At 36.6% G+C, this 13,269-nt stretch overlaps 1 protein-coding gene across 1 annotated transcript in view; it reads right to left on the bottom strand.

Annotated features, from left to right (window-relative positions):
• The window catches only part of LOC134542761 (potassium voltage-gated channel protein Shaw-like), a 391,400-nt gene that overhangs the window by 55,817 nt on the left and 322,314 nt on the right, over positions 1–13,269 (bottom strand). Inside the window, exon 3 of the mRNA XM_063387264.1 lies at positions 10,887–11,227. Within this exon, the coding sequence (XP_063243334.1) occupies positions 10,887–11,213 (327 nt within the window). The 5' untranslated portion in view covers positions 11,214–11,227. The remainder of the gene's footprint in view (positions 1–10,886; positions 11,228–13,269) is intronic.

Below are 13,269 nucleotides of genomic sequence, written 5' to 3'. Positions count from 1 at the left end.
TAACAAACTGCTCAGTCACATCTAGTCCCTTGAGTCAGTCACATTGTTCATTCCCCATGTGACCGAGTTATGGTACCTGCCCAACTGTAAGTACTACCAAACTACGCCACCGCAAAATTTTCTTGTCAGTATAGAACCTACCAAATATTTTGTGTTGGCGATATATGATTTGAAGTCTCAGCGATACCGATTTTTGGTAAAAACAAAATTTTGCAGTCACTGGTGAGAATTTTCGTGGACACTAAAAAGTTATTCTTTTATATATATATATACACACATACATACATACATATACATATATATATATATATATATATATATATATATATATATATATAAAATTTGTAGTGGCCTCATAACTGTCTTGTTCAGCGTGTTATTTAAGGTAAAGTCCACCTACAGGTTGTTTGGAGACTTGAGGCTAACAAATAGCTATTTGGCGCACCTCATCATTTCCAGCAATAAATAAGACGAGCTAATTAGCCACGGCTTTTCTCACGAATTCCCGGGTGTTGCTGATATTGCGTCATTCTAAAGAAAGTATGTAATTATTTTCAAATATTTTTTCGAAAGAAAAAGGCACAATAAATCGTCAGGTGTAGAAAAATATTTAAATAATTACAAACCGGTTCAAGAATGATATTTTATAAAGTGATTAGGCGTGAGCATTTTAAAATTTTGAATATATATTAACTATGTGATTTATGATTCCGGTTCTAGTGTATTCGAGGATATATTTTACCTTGGTGAAATCTCACCTACCACCTTTTCATTCGATGACGAAGCCAATTAAAAAAAAAAAATAAACACGCACCTGTTTCATTTTAATTTGGATTGTTTCATAGTTTTTACTTACACGTTGATATATTTTGGTTATAGCTATGTTTAGAATAATGAAATCTTTTCACCTTATTAGAAATTAAATATTTTAAGATTTTAGAAACAAAAGCATCTTAATTTGAATTGTAGATTACAGGTATTATATTTCTTACTGAACGTATTATTTTATTCTTAGTTATACTTAATATTACTTAAACAAAAATTCTGAATTTCTCACCCTTCTTTTCTTTTCTGACAGGGATGCCTATGTCAAAATTCCGAAATACAGCTTTAGTAGATATAGCAATATCAATTAACCAAACAGAACCAAACTCATCCAGTTAAATGTTACCGTAGATGTGACCCAAAATATTTTTAATAACTTACATTTATATTGAATTTTAATTGATCCTGCAAATACTGATCTAGAGGATCCATAAAGTTCTTTTTATGTTTTAAAATAAATATTCACCCCTGTTACATCATAAAAAAGATTTTTCAGATAACATTGAAACATTGCAGGCAGTTTGAGGTACGTTGATTAATCATTGCAAAAATATTCAATCCAGTATTATTTAATGTTAAATCCATTTTTACAATCTTCACCCCTTCAGAAGTAGAAGGGAGTAGTTAAAAAGAGTTTGTAGATTATTCATCTTTATAAGTCATGCTGCATAACTTACATCTCGCTTGATTAGCTTCAAATATATTACTTCTATAAAAAATTTCAAAGCAGTCATGATGACTACCGACAGAAGTGAAAACTTAAAACTATAAACAAACATTTGAATAACGAAGAAAACGGAGTCTTTGTAGTAATATAACCTAAAAATTAAGAACATAATTATTTATTATTTTAATACCTACAATTACTATGCAATGCGTATTTTATAGTAATTTAGGATTTATTTTACTAACGTGATAAAACAAATTTGTTGTGTGATAATATTTTTTTGTAAAAATTGCGAAAACGTCTCTGATTTTTATCAAAAAATATTTTCTTATGTTACACAATTATATTTTACAAAGTTAGTATTTCTTATTTCAAATTATATTTGTATTTTTTAAATTCTATTATTAATATTAATAATAGTTACTTATATAAGTTATACTAATAGGAACAGATATAGTGTTATCATTAACACGGCACGTGACCATGTTCATGACGACTTACATGAATTTACTCCCTATCCAAACCTTCCGATAGAAGTTTTCACTTCAATAAAACCAAACGGACCGCTATTCACACCTTTTGCGGTTGAATATATAAAAGTGGTAAAGGTTAAAAAAAAATTGCTATCAAATAATACAGTATACGTTATTCTTGCTCAGATTCTCACCTTCAGCTTAATTTACGTGAATATATTATTTGATTCCATCAAAACGAACGTTCCCCCGATTAACTGCATTTGTGGTGAATTTCGAAAAATTGTAAAATAACCCTACGTAATTATTATAGTGATTCATTCTCATTTATTTACAACCAGTTTTATTTGCTATGTATATATGATATTTTCATGATTTTACTAAACTTATTCCCTTCTCACCCCCTTAAAAGTAGAATTCCAGAAAACTGGAAGAACACAATTCGTAACTCCATAAATTATGCTTGTAGTTCATTTTTAATTTCTTACCCTTACATTTAGTAGTTTTGGAATATGCATTTATTCTTAAAACCAAACTTACCCATTTTACACCCCTTAGGACCTGAATTTCGCAAAGTGGTAAAAAAATAATAAATGGTATAATTTTTTATTATTCTTACCATAATCTACGTATTACTTAATTCATTTCAGAGGTTACATATACATTTTTAATTAAATCAAAACTTACCCCATTTCACCCCCCTGAAAGATAAATTTCGATAAACGAAATATATATATATATATATATATATATATATATATAGGGCTATATAATACGTAACTCTACATGCAAGTTATTCTTTCTTAGATTCTAAACATTAGCTCTAACAGAATTGGAAGTGCCATTTTGGTGTTTTAACACCATACTTACGGTTTTTTTTACCCCCCCCCCCCCCCCCCCTAGTAGAGAAATTTCGTAAAATGGTAAAATTGTGGTTGGAAGTTTGCGTACGCTTATTATTGGTACCAAATACATTTTTGATTTTATTCGGAGATATAATTTATTTATTTTCAAACCATTTTAAATGCTGTTTGTTGGTAAGCGCATTACTTGAGAACGTCTGGACCGATTAGGATAATTTGTTTTTATTTTTCGAAATAGGCAGGATAAGGTTTTTGTGAAAAAAAATTTGAAAATCGCCCGGAAAATTAGAAAATTAGTGGAAAACTGAAATTTCATTTTTCTATGATTTTTGTATGAACTTAAGACCATAACTCATGTTTAGAACTATGTATATACGTAATTTTATTTTAATTTTGTAAGTTATGGTCCTGCAAAGGTTATCAGGAAACAAAACTGCAAAAATCATAATTTTTTAAGCGCTTTAAATAATAACTGACGTTACGAATCAATTTCGTAGATTATTATTTTTTTCTTTGGTTGGTTTATCTTACGAGATTGAAATTAAATTAATTGATTGTTTTAAATAGGAAACATCTTGAAGATATTAAGAAAAATATTAAAAAAAGGATTCTAGAATAAATTAAAAAAACAAATACATTTGTTTTTACTTTAGTTGTTTTTTCGTGATCTTCATTTGTTTAATTTCAGTTGAATTGTGATTCTGTTGTTAGTCATTGTTTTGATTGTTTACTTGAAATGCTGACTTATTTAAATTGTAACTTAAATTTTGAAACAAAACCGCATTGTTCCAAGACAATCACATTCCAGGCACATTTCACATTCCCATAATTTAAGCGGTGTAATGACATAGCACTCATCTCGCTTGTAAAACTTACAAATTTAGCTATTTATGAGATAAATTTCGCAAAACCGTAAAATCAAGTTTGGTAGTATTAGTATGTTTATTATTGGTACCCAATATGCGTTTTTAGATCCTGAGATATTATTTATTTTAAAACTAAATTTACCCATTAGGGGTTGAATTTTGGCAGAATGGTAAAAGTGTGGTTTGGTAGTTTTCGTATGTTTGTTATTGGTACCCGATATTTTTTCTTATGCTTGATTACATTTGGAGATGTAATTATTTATCTTAAAACCAAATTAACGCATTTTTCAGTCTCTTAGGGATGGAATGCTGTAGTTATATAGACTGGTTTTGAAGTTTGCCCAAGGCCTTACTAAAGAAAATAATTTCATAAAAATTATTTTTCAATTGATGCTGGAACAAACAGACAAAAAAAATATATTTTTGATTTTATAAAAAATAATGTAAATAGCCATTGCCAATAGTACATTTCACCTCGAACAGTTTTATTATTAGTATACGTAGATACGCAAAAATTCACAAAATCTGTGAGATCCTTGCACATGATATCTTTACAGAAATCACTTCACCTAAAGTAGTCTAACATTACGTATGTTAGGACATGTTTCGTTAGTGGTAATTACAGTAAAGTCACGGAAATTTCACCGGAAAACAGGAAAATATTCAAGAGAGGGACTATTTGAGGGGCGTGGAGTAGGTTATACCCCCTCCCAAAAATAATAATTTGAAAGTAAACAGCGTATGCTCTTGATGATGAATGCACCTAAAAGTAAAAAAAGGAGGATCAAGACAAATGGATGTTCGTATAAGCTACGACATGCTTCGACATCCAAGTGGAGTGTTCCATTGCAAAACAGGGTAAAAATCCTTTGGAATGATGAAGAGTGTTTGCTGCAGATTTGAGCAGTTTTTTAAGGTTTTGCTCGTACACCCAGATGATCACTGAATATGTATAAATGTATAAAATAAATTTAATATATTATGATCCCTGGAAATATTGTCATTAGTGTTCTTCGCAAATTCAAGGGAAAATAATTTTTAACATTCGTCCATGTTGTCGTTGTAAAAAAAACAATGTGATTCTTTCAGTACTCGACGGAGAGCTGTAACATATTACCTCGGTAAGGAGCAAATCAATGTGTTATCATGTTGCAAATACAATAATTACAATACGAAACTCAGACACGAAACTTAACGTAGAATTCTTTACAATAATGCAGAGCGTGATAAATATGTAGGTACGAAAATTATGTTTTCAACGAAATTTCTGAACGCGAATCACTCATAGTTTCCACAACCCGCCGCTAGAATTCGTTGCCGGAGCAACTACGTTGTCTATAGAATAATTCCATTTTCAGACCGAAATTTTTGAACTGTATGTATAATGAAACGAACGAAAAGGGACTTAAAAGAAAACAACTAAACCCTGACTTTGTAACTGTATTTGACAAAGAATCTTATTAAATTACTGCCCCTCTTGTTAAAAATCATTAAACAGTTAATACTATAAAGTTTTCCCTTTGGTATTGTGAACACAGCTGGCAGCAACGTGGTCAAATGTTTCCGTTCCGTGCGACGTCCGTGTTTCGTTCACGAAATTACTCCTACCGATTACCGTGTACCGAGCGCTACGATGTTACACATAAAAAAAAAAATTGGTTGTCTGTAAAGTCGGTTTACGAACGATAGTTTAACGTCAAAACGTCATAACATAACATTGATGAAATTATTGCATACTTTTATGAATAAAATTGAATCATTTTTATTGAATTATCACTATTTTGTATGAATACAAAGAAGGAGTGAAATGAAATATAAAATTAAATTGATAAATTTACTTTTATTTGCACTCATTAATTCAAATATGTTTATTACTACAACGAGGAGATTTTTTTAACTATAACTTATATACATGTTTGCTATTTAACTTCTTCCAATCTGTGTTATTCTGTTAAGGATAGGACGATGATAGGAAAAGTAGGAAACGAATGGGAGTGTTTCAGGTTTAATGTGCCTCGAAAAAGTCAAATCGATGGTTGTTCCAATCGAGTGGAAGAGAGATAGATGCGGCGCAAGCGTACGATGAGCGTAACGGGACACATCGTAACGGGACAATGCGCGTAACGGGACACTTTTTCGTGCGTGCAGCCGGCGTTCATCGATTTATTAGACGTTGTCACGTCAAAAAAAACATTTAGCAGTAAGTGTGCTGCATTACTGCGCCACGAACTGCGTGGACTGCGAGATAGTAACGTGGCCTTGTTTTCGGCTCGGCAAATGTTTGCGGAGGTCGACCTTGGAGTTGCCTCTGGGGCGATGCGCGTCCCAGCGTGTTTGCCCTCCTGCGCACGGGAGGTCAGTCACAAAGCCGTTAGCCGGCGGATGTTCGGTCCGCGCCGAAGAGGCCAGGCCAGGCCAGGGCCGTCATTATCGGCGCGAGCTCACACGATAACAAGCAGGAGGCACAGGTGCGTGTGTGTGTGTGTGTGTGTGCTCCGAGTCGGAGGGAGCGAGAGGATCGATACCTCGATGCCCGCGGGTTGGTCGAGCCGAGGCGTGCTAATCGACCCTACATCTCTCTCGCTCGCCACTGCCTTCGAGGAAGCTACTCCTTCCTCCTCCGACCCAACCCCTCTTCCCGTCGCCGGACCGACCGCGGAAATGCTCGCGAAGCACCTATACCTCGCCAGCGCGCGGCTCCGTTTCCGACCGAGGCTAATTTCGGCGGGATTATGTTCCAGGGAGGAAGGGGGATATCCCCGGGTGTAATTCTGGAGCCCTTGAAGGGCACCGCCCACCTGGACACACACACGGAGTGCAGAACTCCAGAAAAAAAAAAAAAACCGATTTAAAAACTACTCAAGCTGCCAGAGTTGGGGCGCATGTTTACGAAAATCTTTTAAGTATCAGCTGAGGGCCGAAAAGTACTTTTCATTCCGGATTAAGTTTTGAAACCGTGTTTTTATAAGAGTGAAAAACGGCTGAAAGTCGTGTTTTAGGAGTAATTTTTAGGCGTTGAATAACCGGTAAAAGATTCTTGAAAGCGCTTAAGGTGACTTGCATTACACCTCTATCAACAATTCTCCGCCATGTAATGTTCCGGTCACCGCTCAAATTTCACAAGTTTTCCTGTGACGACGAGAAGACTGCGCGCCAGTTCAGAGCCTTGAGCTTAGGTCCGAGTCGGGGTTCATCGGTCTGGCTTGAACTGTGTGCGTCGAAGCAGGTAGGTGCCCCTCTCAACGTGATAAGGTATCTCCCCTGTGTGGACCCTGGGAAGCGAGAAGACGCTCTTTAAAGACTTTAAAGTAGAGTTTAAGGGATACTGTTCATGAATTTTACACGTTAGCGGCGTGACGCAGTGATCAAGCGAATTGTCTGGCAATACTCCATCTTGGTTTGATACCCACTGTTACGGTTTTTATTTTAAAATTTCCTTTTGTTTTTATTTTTCATTATATTAACTATTAATTACAGAATTTAAATATAATCAAACAGTTAAAAGTGTATACTTATAATTGGTATATTAAATTTAGTAAAGTTCGCTGTAATTTAGTTAATATATTTAAACAGGAGTTGTTTTAAACTAAACATTTTTCAATTGTATTTATTGTAGAGCGTTTTTTTAAGATTTCAACGTTTAGCAAACATTTAGCAACGTTTTGCTGCCGTTATATCCCCATTTGATCCTTTTCCTTTATCCTCTTTCATGCGTTTAGAGCATACGGCTCTGGCAGCTGTTTCAAATTCCCAGTAGTCGGCCATACCTACCTGGCGAATTATAAAAAAACTCATACTTCTCTGCTGTAAGTAATTAAAGGATTGAAATTTTTTTAAAGCAGAATAACGTAATTGTGCGCTCTGCATTTATAAGGTAGGGAGGTCTGGATTACCTTCGATAATTATAACCACGGTACATATTTCACTGCTAACCCCGTTAACTTGATTCCCTACAGAAAGGAGATAACACGATCGTGTGTTTTTAGAGGCGTTTTACATTCTGGCCTGCCATTCGCCTGGTCGTTTCAGCCAGAGGGAGGGTCTCGAACAGGTTTACTAACCCTTGACCCATCTATTTCATATAATGGTTTCCTGCCAAAAGGATGTAAATTAAGCTTTATCGACTACTTTCTAACCCTTACGAACCTTAGCATGAAAACTCTAGATCCCCGAATAAAATCCTCGAGCGTCGAATTCAGTACAGAAATAACCGCAACAATTATTTTTATTAACGGGAAAATAAAAATAATCTATATTCAGGAAATAATTTATTTCGATTTTTATCATTATTCGTATGCCATAAACATCAGATTGTCTAAGTTGTCTAACATTCTCTGCATTCTTTAGGTACGTGCAAAATCCTTCTTAAAACTCTATACTTCTTTACATTTGCATGTTTGTTTTTACATTTTCTAACGTGGCAATTAATGTCATGCTTTCCGGCATATTTTTTTTTGTATGTGTAGGCAAGTCTGTTTATATATTTTACGGAAATCCAAGAATTTGATAGTTTGGCAATTGTTATATACTCTACTAGCTGCCCGACCCGGCTTCGCTCGGCTATACTAATGGAAAAAAAATTAAGACACATCTCCCATTTACAGTAATGGTAAATTAAAAATATTCAGTGAAAATTTATTACAATGCTGTATAATGTATCGGAGAGAAAATTAATAGCACCGATGGTTTCCCGACTCGTGCACGCAACGTACAACTGATGTACCCGTACTTCGCTATGGCAGTCTACATGCATATCACTCTTGCTCCGCTCATTATACATGCCCCTCCTTGTGGGTACGCCACTGCCGCGCGATGCCCGTTGCCATGGAGACGCAGAAGGCATGAACAATGCAAAATACTGTTCTCATGTAGACAAAGTACCCACTGTTGCCTGGTTTTAACCACCCATGGGATCTAATTTTCGGAAAATGTCATCCTGCGTAACATAAGGAACATTACTGTGAAGTTTCAAGTCTGTAAAATATATATACTTGAAAGAAAGGGAAATAAAAAAAAACAAATTAAACACAGAGAGAGGAAAAAAAACAATAGTTTAGGTTTGCGATTTAAAGTGATAAAAAGTTTTTAAATACTAATTTAACTCTTATGAGGGTACTGATTGCTTCGTTGTTAATATCACACGGTTTTTTTTACTTGTATGGGAAAATTAAGAATGATAAGGCATCTTGTGCGTGGCAACAATGTTAATAGGCAATAGGAAATAAACTTCTAGCGCCTGCGGCATTGTCAACACACACTTCGTACGTGTACTGCATGTTGTATCTAACCCTCTCTAACGCATTTGATTCTAAATTGGACTTTTAGTAAGGATCCCTAATGTTATTGATAATATAATATAGCCTATAGCCTTCCTCGATAAATGTACTATCCAACACTCAAAGAATTTTTCAAATCGGACCAGTGGTTCCTGAGATTAGCGCGTTCAAACAAACAAACAAATAAACTCTTCAGTTTTATAATATTAGTATAGATTATTCTCATTATATAATAATGATTGTTACATTATTTTGTCAAAAATAACACCCCTAACAATTTTTCAAACACAGTTTTGCAAAGAATTTCACGTCAAGGATTGATAGAAAGTAACTATAGTGTGTCTCATTCTTAGTTTTCCGTGTGCAATTTAATGGGCATTTACTCTCTCTTTCCAATGCACGATTTCTGCCATTAGAGTTATCTTTGTTTCGGCGAGCTCTCTTGTCAGATATAGGCATAAATTTTAGACAAAACTTATAAGGAATTATTTTTTTTTAATTGTACTTAATAACATTTTATTTTTAAAGAAAAATTTGGAATGACAAAAAAAAAACAATTTCAAGTTGTATTTTATTAGTGGCATAATATGTTAATAATCAATTCTTACTCTTAGACAACGTACATAAAATACCATTATCGCCATTAAATCTTTTTAGATAATTTAATAAGTTTGGTTCTGTTTGGCCATAGCAAATATTTTGTTAGCGAAAGTCTTGGCGAAAGCCGTGTGACGGAGGAACATTCCCTTGTGCTTCGCAGCACCTCTCGTCCAGTGTCGCCAGGGTGACAATCAAGCAACCACCTGGCAGCAATTGTCTTCCACAAAGGGCCCATGGGACGAGTAAGAGCCACTAGCTGGCTAAGAGCGCACTTCCAAACTCTTGAGCTCTCAGACGGTGCTTTATTGCCACCCTGATCATGGTCACCGCAAGGTTTAGAGAAAGGTCGGTGAATTCCAACACAATAACACTGCTTTGATCCGAACGTCAACGGCTACGTTCTGAGCTCATACCTAATTACCTAAAATGGAGATAATTTTTTAGTTCGTTTTGGCTTAACTTCTTGCCAACAGCGACACAGGCCAGGGGCGTGGGGAAAGGAAATCAGCAGTTTCCTCTAAGTGAGTAACTATCCCAGAATTCTCCTGGAGTGATTTCCGAGAACAATGGAAAACGGGAATCGGGACTGTCGAACCAGGATTCGAACACAGGTCCCCTGGAATGCGCGTCCAGTGTCTCAGCACTGTACATCTCGCTCTGTTTTAAGATAATTATTAATTACGATGGATCTGAGAATTTGGAGGTGGTTCTTGTGACCCAAAATTTAGAGATTCAGTGAACGGTTTTTTTATCCGTGTCCTAACTGAGAGTCACTTTGCCTGAATATCTTGATGAAAAGCTCTTAATCCCAAACTGTAGTAAGTGCCATCAAGCTCGAATCAGGTCGGCCGGGATAAAAGAAAACTTGGATTTCCATTTCGAGATATTACCAAAAATATGTACATGGCAGAAGTCAGTCAATACTTGGCACTTATTCTAATACGCATTTGGTTCCACCCCTTTGGAATTTATAGTTGCAGAATGCAAAGTCCATCACGCCACCTCGCTCTTCCCACCAACAGGTACCTCCATCAAGAGATGTTGCCAAATCTGTGTACGTGGCAGAAATGAGTCAGTACTAGGCACTTGTTCGAATGTTATGTGTTTTTACACGTTTGTAATGGATGGCCCGGGAATGCGAAGTCCATCACACCACCTCGCTCTGCCTACAAGCATCATTTGACTGCAACGAGGCATTTCCATTTAGAGATTTTGCCAAAAAACTAAGCATGTGGGAGCCAATCAAACTAAATGCCCACTTGGGATGGATGCAACGGTTCATCACGCCACCTCGCTCGGCCGACACCGGGGCTCACCTGGGTGTAGGTCATCCAGCAGCACGGCTCCACCTGGTTGGCGTCCAGCCCCCAGAACTCCAGCTCCTCCTCGAACAGGGGCCCGCACACGTCGGTCGGGTAGTGCAGCTTGCCGGTGCGGTAGTAGTTGAGCACCTGGGCGAACACGCCCGGGTGGCGGTCGAAGAAGTACTCGTTGAGGATCGGGTCGTAGTTGGCGAGCGCCTCCGTCAGCCGCGACAGCCGCGTCGCCGGGATCTTCTTCAGCGTCGCCTTGTACGTCTCGTGCCGGATGCCGCCCACGTTCAGCACCACGCGGTTCTCCGCGTCCATGTTGATGAGGTTCATGGTCGGGCCCGTCCCTGCGAGGAACCAAGGGTCAGAGGTCAAGGCCGGGAGGTCCTGTCTGCAAGCATCTGCTGAGAGCCCCGTTCACCATGCAATGACACCCACGGAAGAGCACATTCATCATCACTATCTTAAGGTGCCTTTCTTGGATGTTTCTGCTGTGACTACAGGAAAAACCTAAACCGGTATGTCTTGATTGGGATCTTTCCTAAGTCCTCTGTCGGAATTTTCTGATTCATGTTAGCAAGAGTAAAAAAAAAAAGTTTCATTGCAGCACCTTTGGCTGTCATTGTGTTGTCCATAATACCTGTTTAGGTTCATCTTTGGGTTTGTCTGTTTGACATAAGCTGATTTAGAGTTTTTTTTCTGAGGGTTTATGTTTAAATTCTTATTTATTATTTTGCATTTATGAATTTTTCCCATGAGAAACAGTGAAAAACTGCAATGGCATATGTATAAGTAATTGTATTAAATGAAAATTCCCCATTGCATGATCATTTAAAGAACGTATGAGGTCATCAGAGACTGAAATACACAACACCTGCACGCTTGAAGAAAGAATCAAACATGGGAAGTTCAAATGAACCACCTCAACATATGCTTTCAACAATTCTGGGAAATCATGGAAAATTAAGTTTCGGGTCGTCCGTATCCCTCCCGAACGCGAGACAAGAGTTCCACCACTGCGCCACCCTCACTCCTTTATTATCGTGCTCTTGAGCACCTGGTTGTAAGGCGCTAGCGACGAAATTAACAACTCGCACAGCGCACCCGGGTGTCAGTGAACATAACATCCTTCCACGCATGTCGTCATTGAAAATATTAATGTTTTGAACACCAATTTTCGAAAAAAAGAAAAGAAAAAAAAAGCCTTCAAAAAGTAACACAAAAGACGCCACACACTAATTCCTATCGACTGATTACAGCTTACTATGAAGATGCCTTGTTTAATTAGCTGACCGAAGAGTCAATAACTGGTGTCCTTTTGCGGCTGAAAGATACCAGGACCAATAGCAGGAAACCTCTTTGGATTGGCTACACAATTAAGACACTGCATTACGATTAAAAAAGAGACCTAACTCTCCTAGTTGCTTCTCAAGTCTGTTAAGCCTACTTTTTTGATACTATCTGAATTGTTGGATTCTACACATCAAACTTGTGTCATTTATTGGCTTTTTTTTCCTGCCCAGTGAAATACAGTTGCTACCGTACGAAATATTTGACTACAAACTCTCTAAAACGGTGAAACTCAGATATTCAAGCATTTATATCACAAACAATACCTTCAAATAAAGACCACTAATGTACCAAAGTCACGATTGCACAAATAATATAAATATTGAGATTGTATCTTATAGTTACAACACATTATCACGCTGAAACTTTTTGGCACAGTTCCAAGAAACGCAAAAAGTTTATTCTAAGTAGGATCGAAAAATTCCATACTAATATCCATACGTCAGAGTCCGAAATTAATGGTTTTTATTTTACCGCTTATTATTTTTCAAAAGTTTATTTTCTGTCGAACCAAGACGCAATAAATTACACAAATTTAATTCTAAATCAACAAGTGAGAGTTATAAGAGCCCAAGTCCAAAGCTCTAGTTTGGCCACACAAACGCAAATCCAGTAACAATGTTATGTACTTGTAGGCTAAAGTTGTAGCTGTTGGAAAAAGTCCCCAATTTGGAAGAAAATAATCGTAGTTTACTTCACTCCTTGCTGGTCATACGCATATGTAGCTTGATGGAAAACACAGTATCTTTTTTTTAAATCCTGTAAAGCTGACTAATTGTGACTTAGGCTTGTTTAGTTCTAATGTACAGATATGTATTTCTGCCCACATTCACCCTTTCCTCTGTTCCTCATTCTCACAAATTATTTCGTCGCTGTTTCGAAAGAACCGCAATATTTCTTCGCTGTCAGCAGAAATAACTTTTTCTTTTCCTCTGTTGTGGTCGCTGATTGCTGGATATTTGCCAGAGCAAGACTGGATAAGGAACTGGTGGCAAAGCATTTCAAGACTTTCACAAGACTGCACATTATTTTTTAAAAC

The sequence above is a fragment of the Bacillus rossius genome (genome assembly GCF_032445375.1).
Source record: "Bacillus rossius redtenbacheri isolate Brsri chromosome 9 unlocalized genomic scaffold, Brsri_v3 Brsri_v3_scf9_2, whole genome shotgun sequence".
NCBI classification, from domain to species: domain Eukaryota; kingdom Metazoa; phylum Arthropoda; class Insecta; order Phasmatodea; family Bacillidae; genus Bacillus; species Bacillus rossius.
The sequence above is the reverse complement of the archived record's forward strand: the minus strand, read 5'-3'. Positions and strand labels throughout refer to the sequence as shown.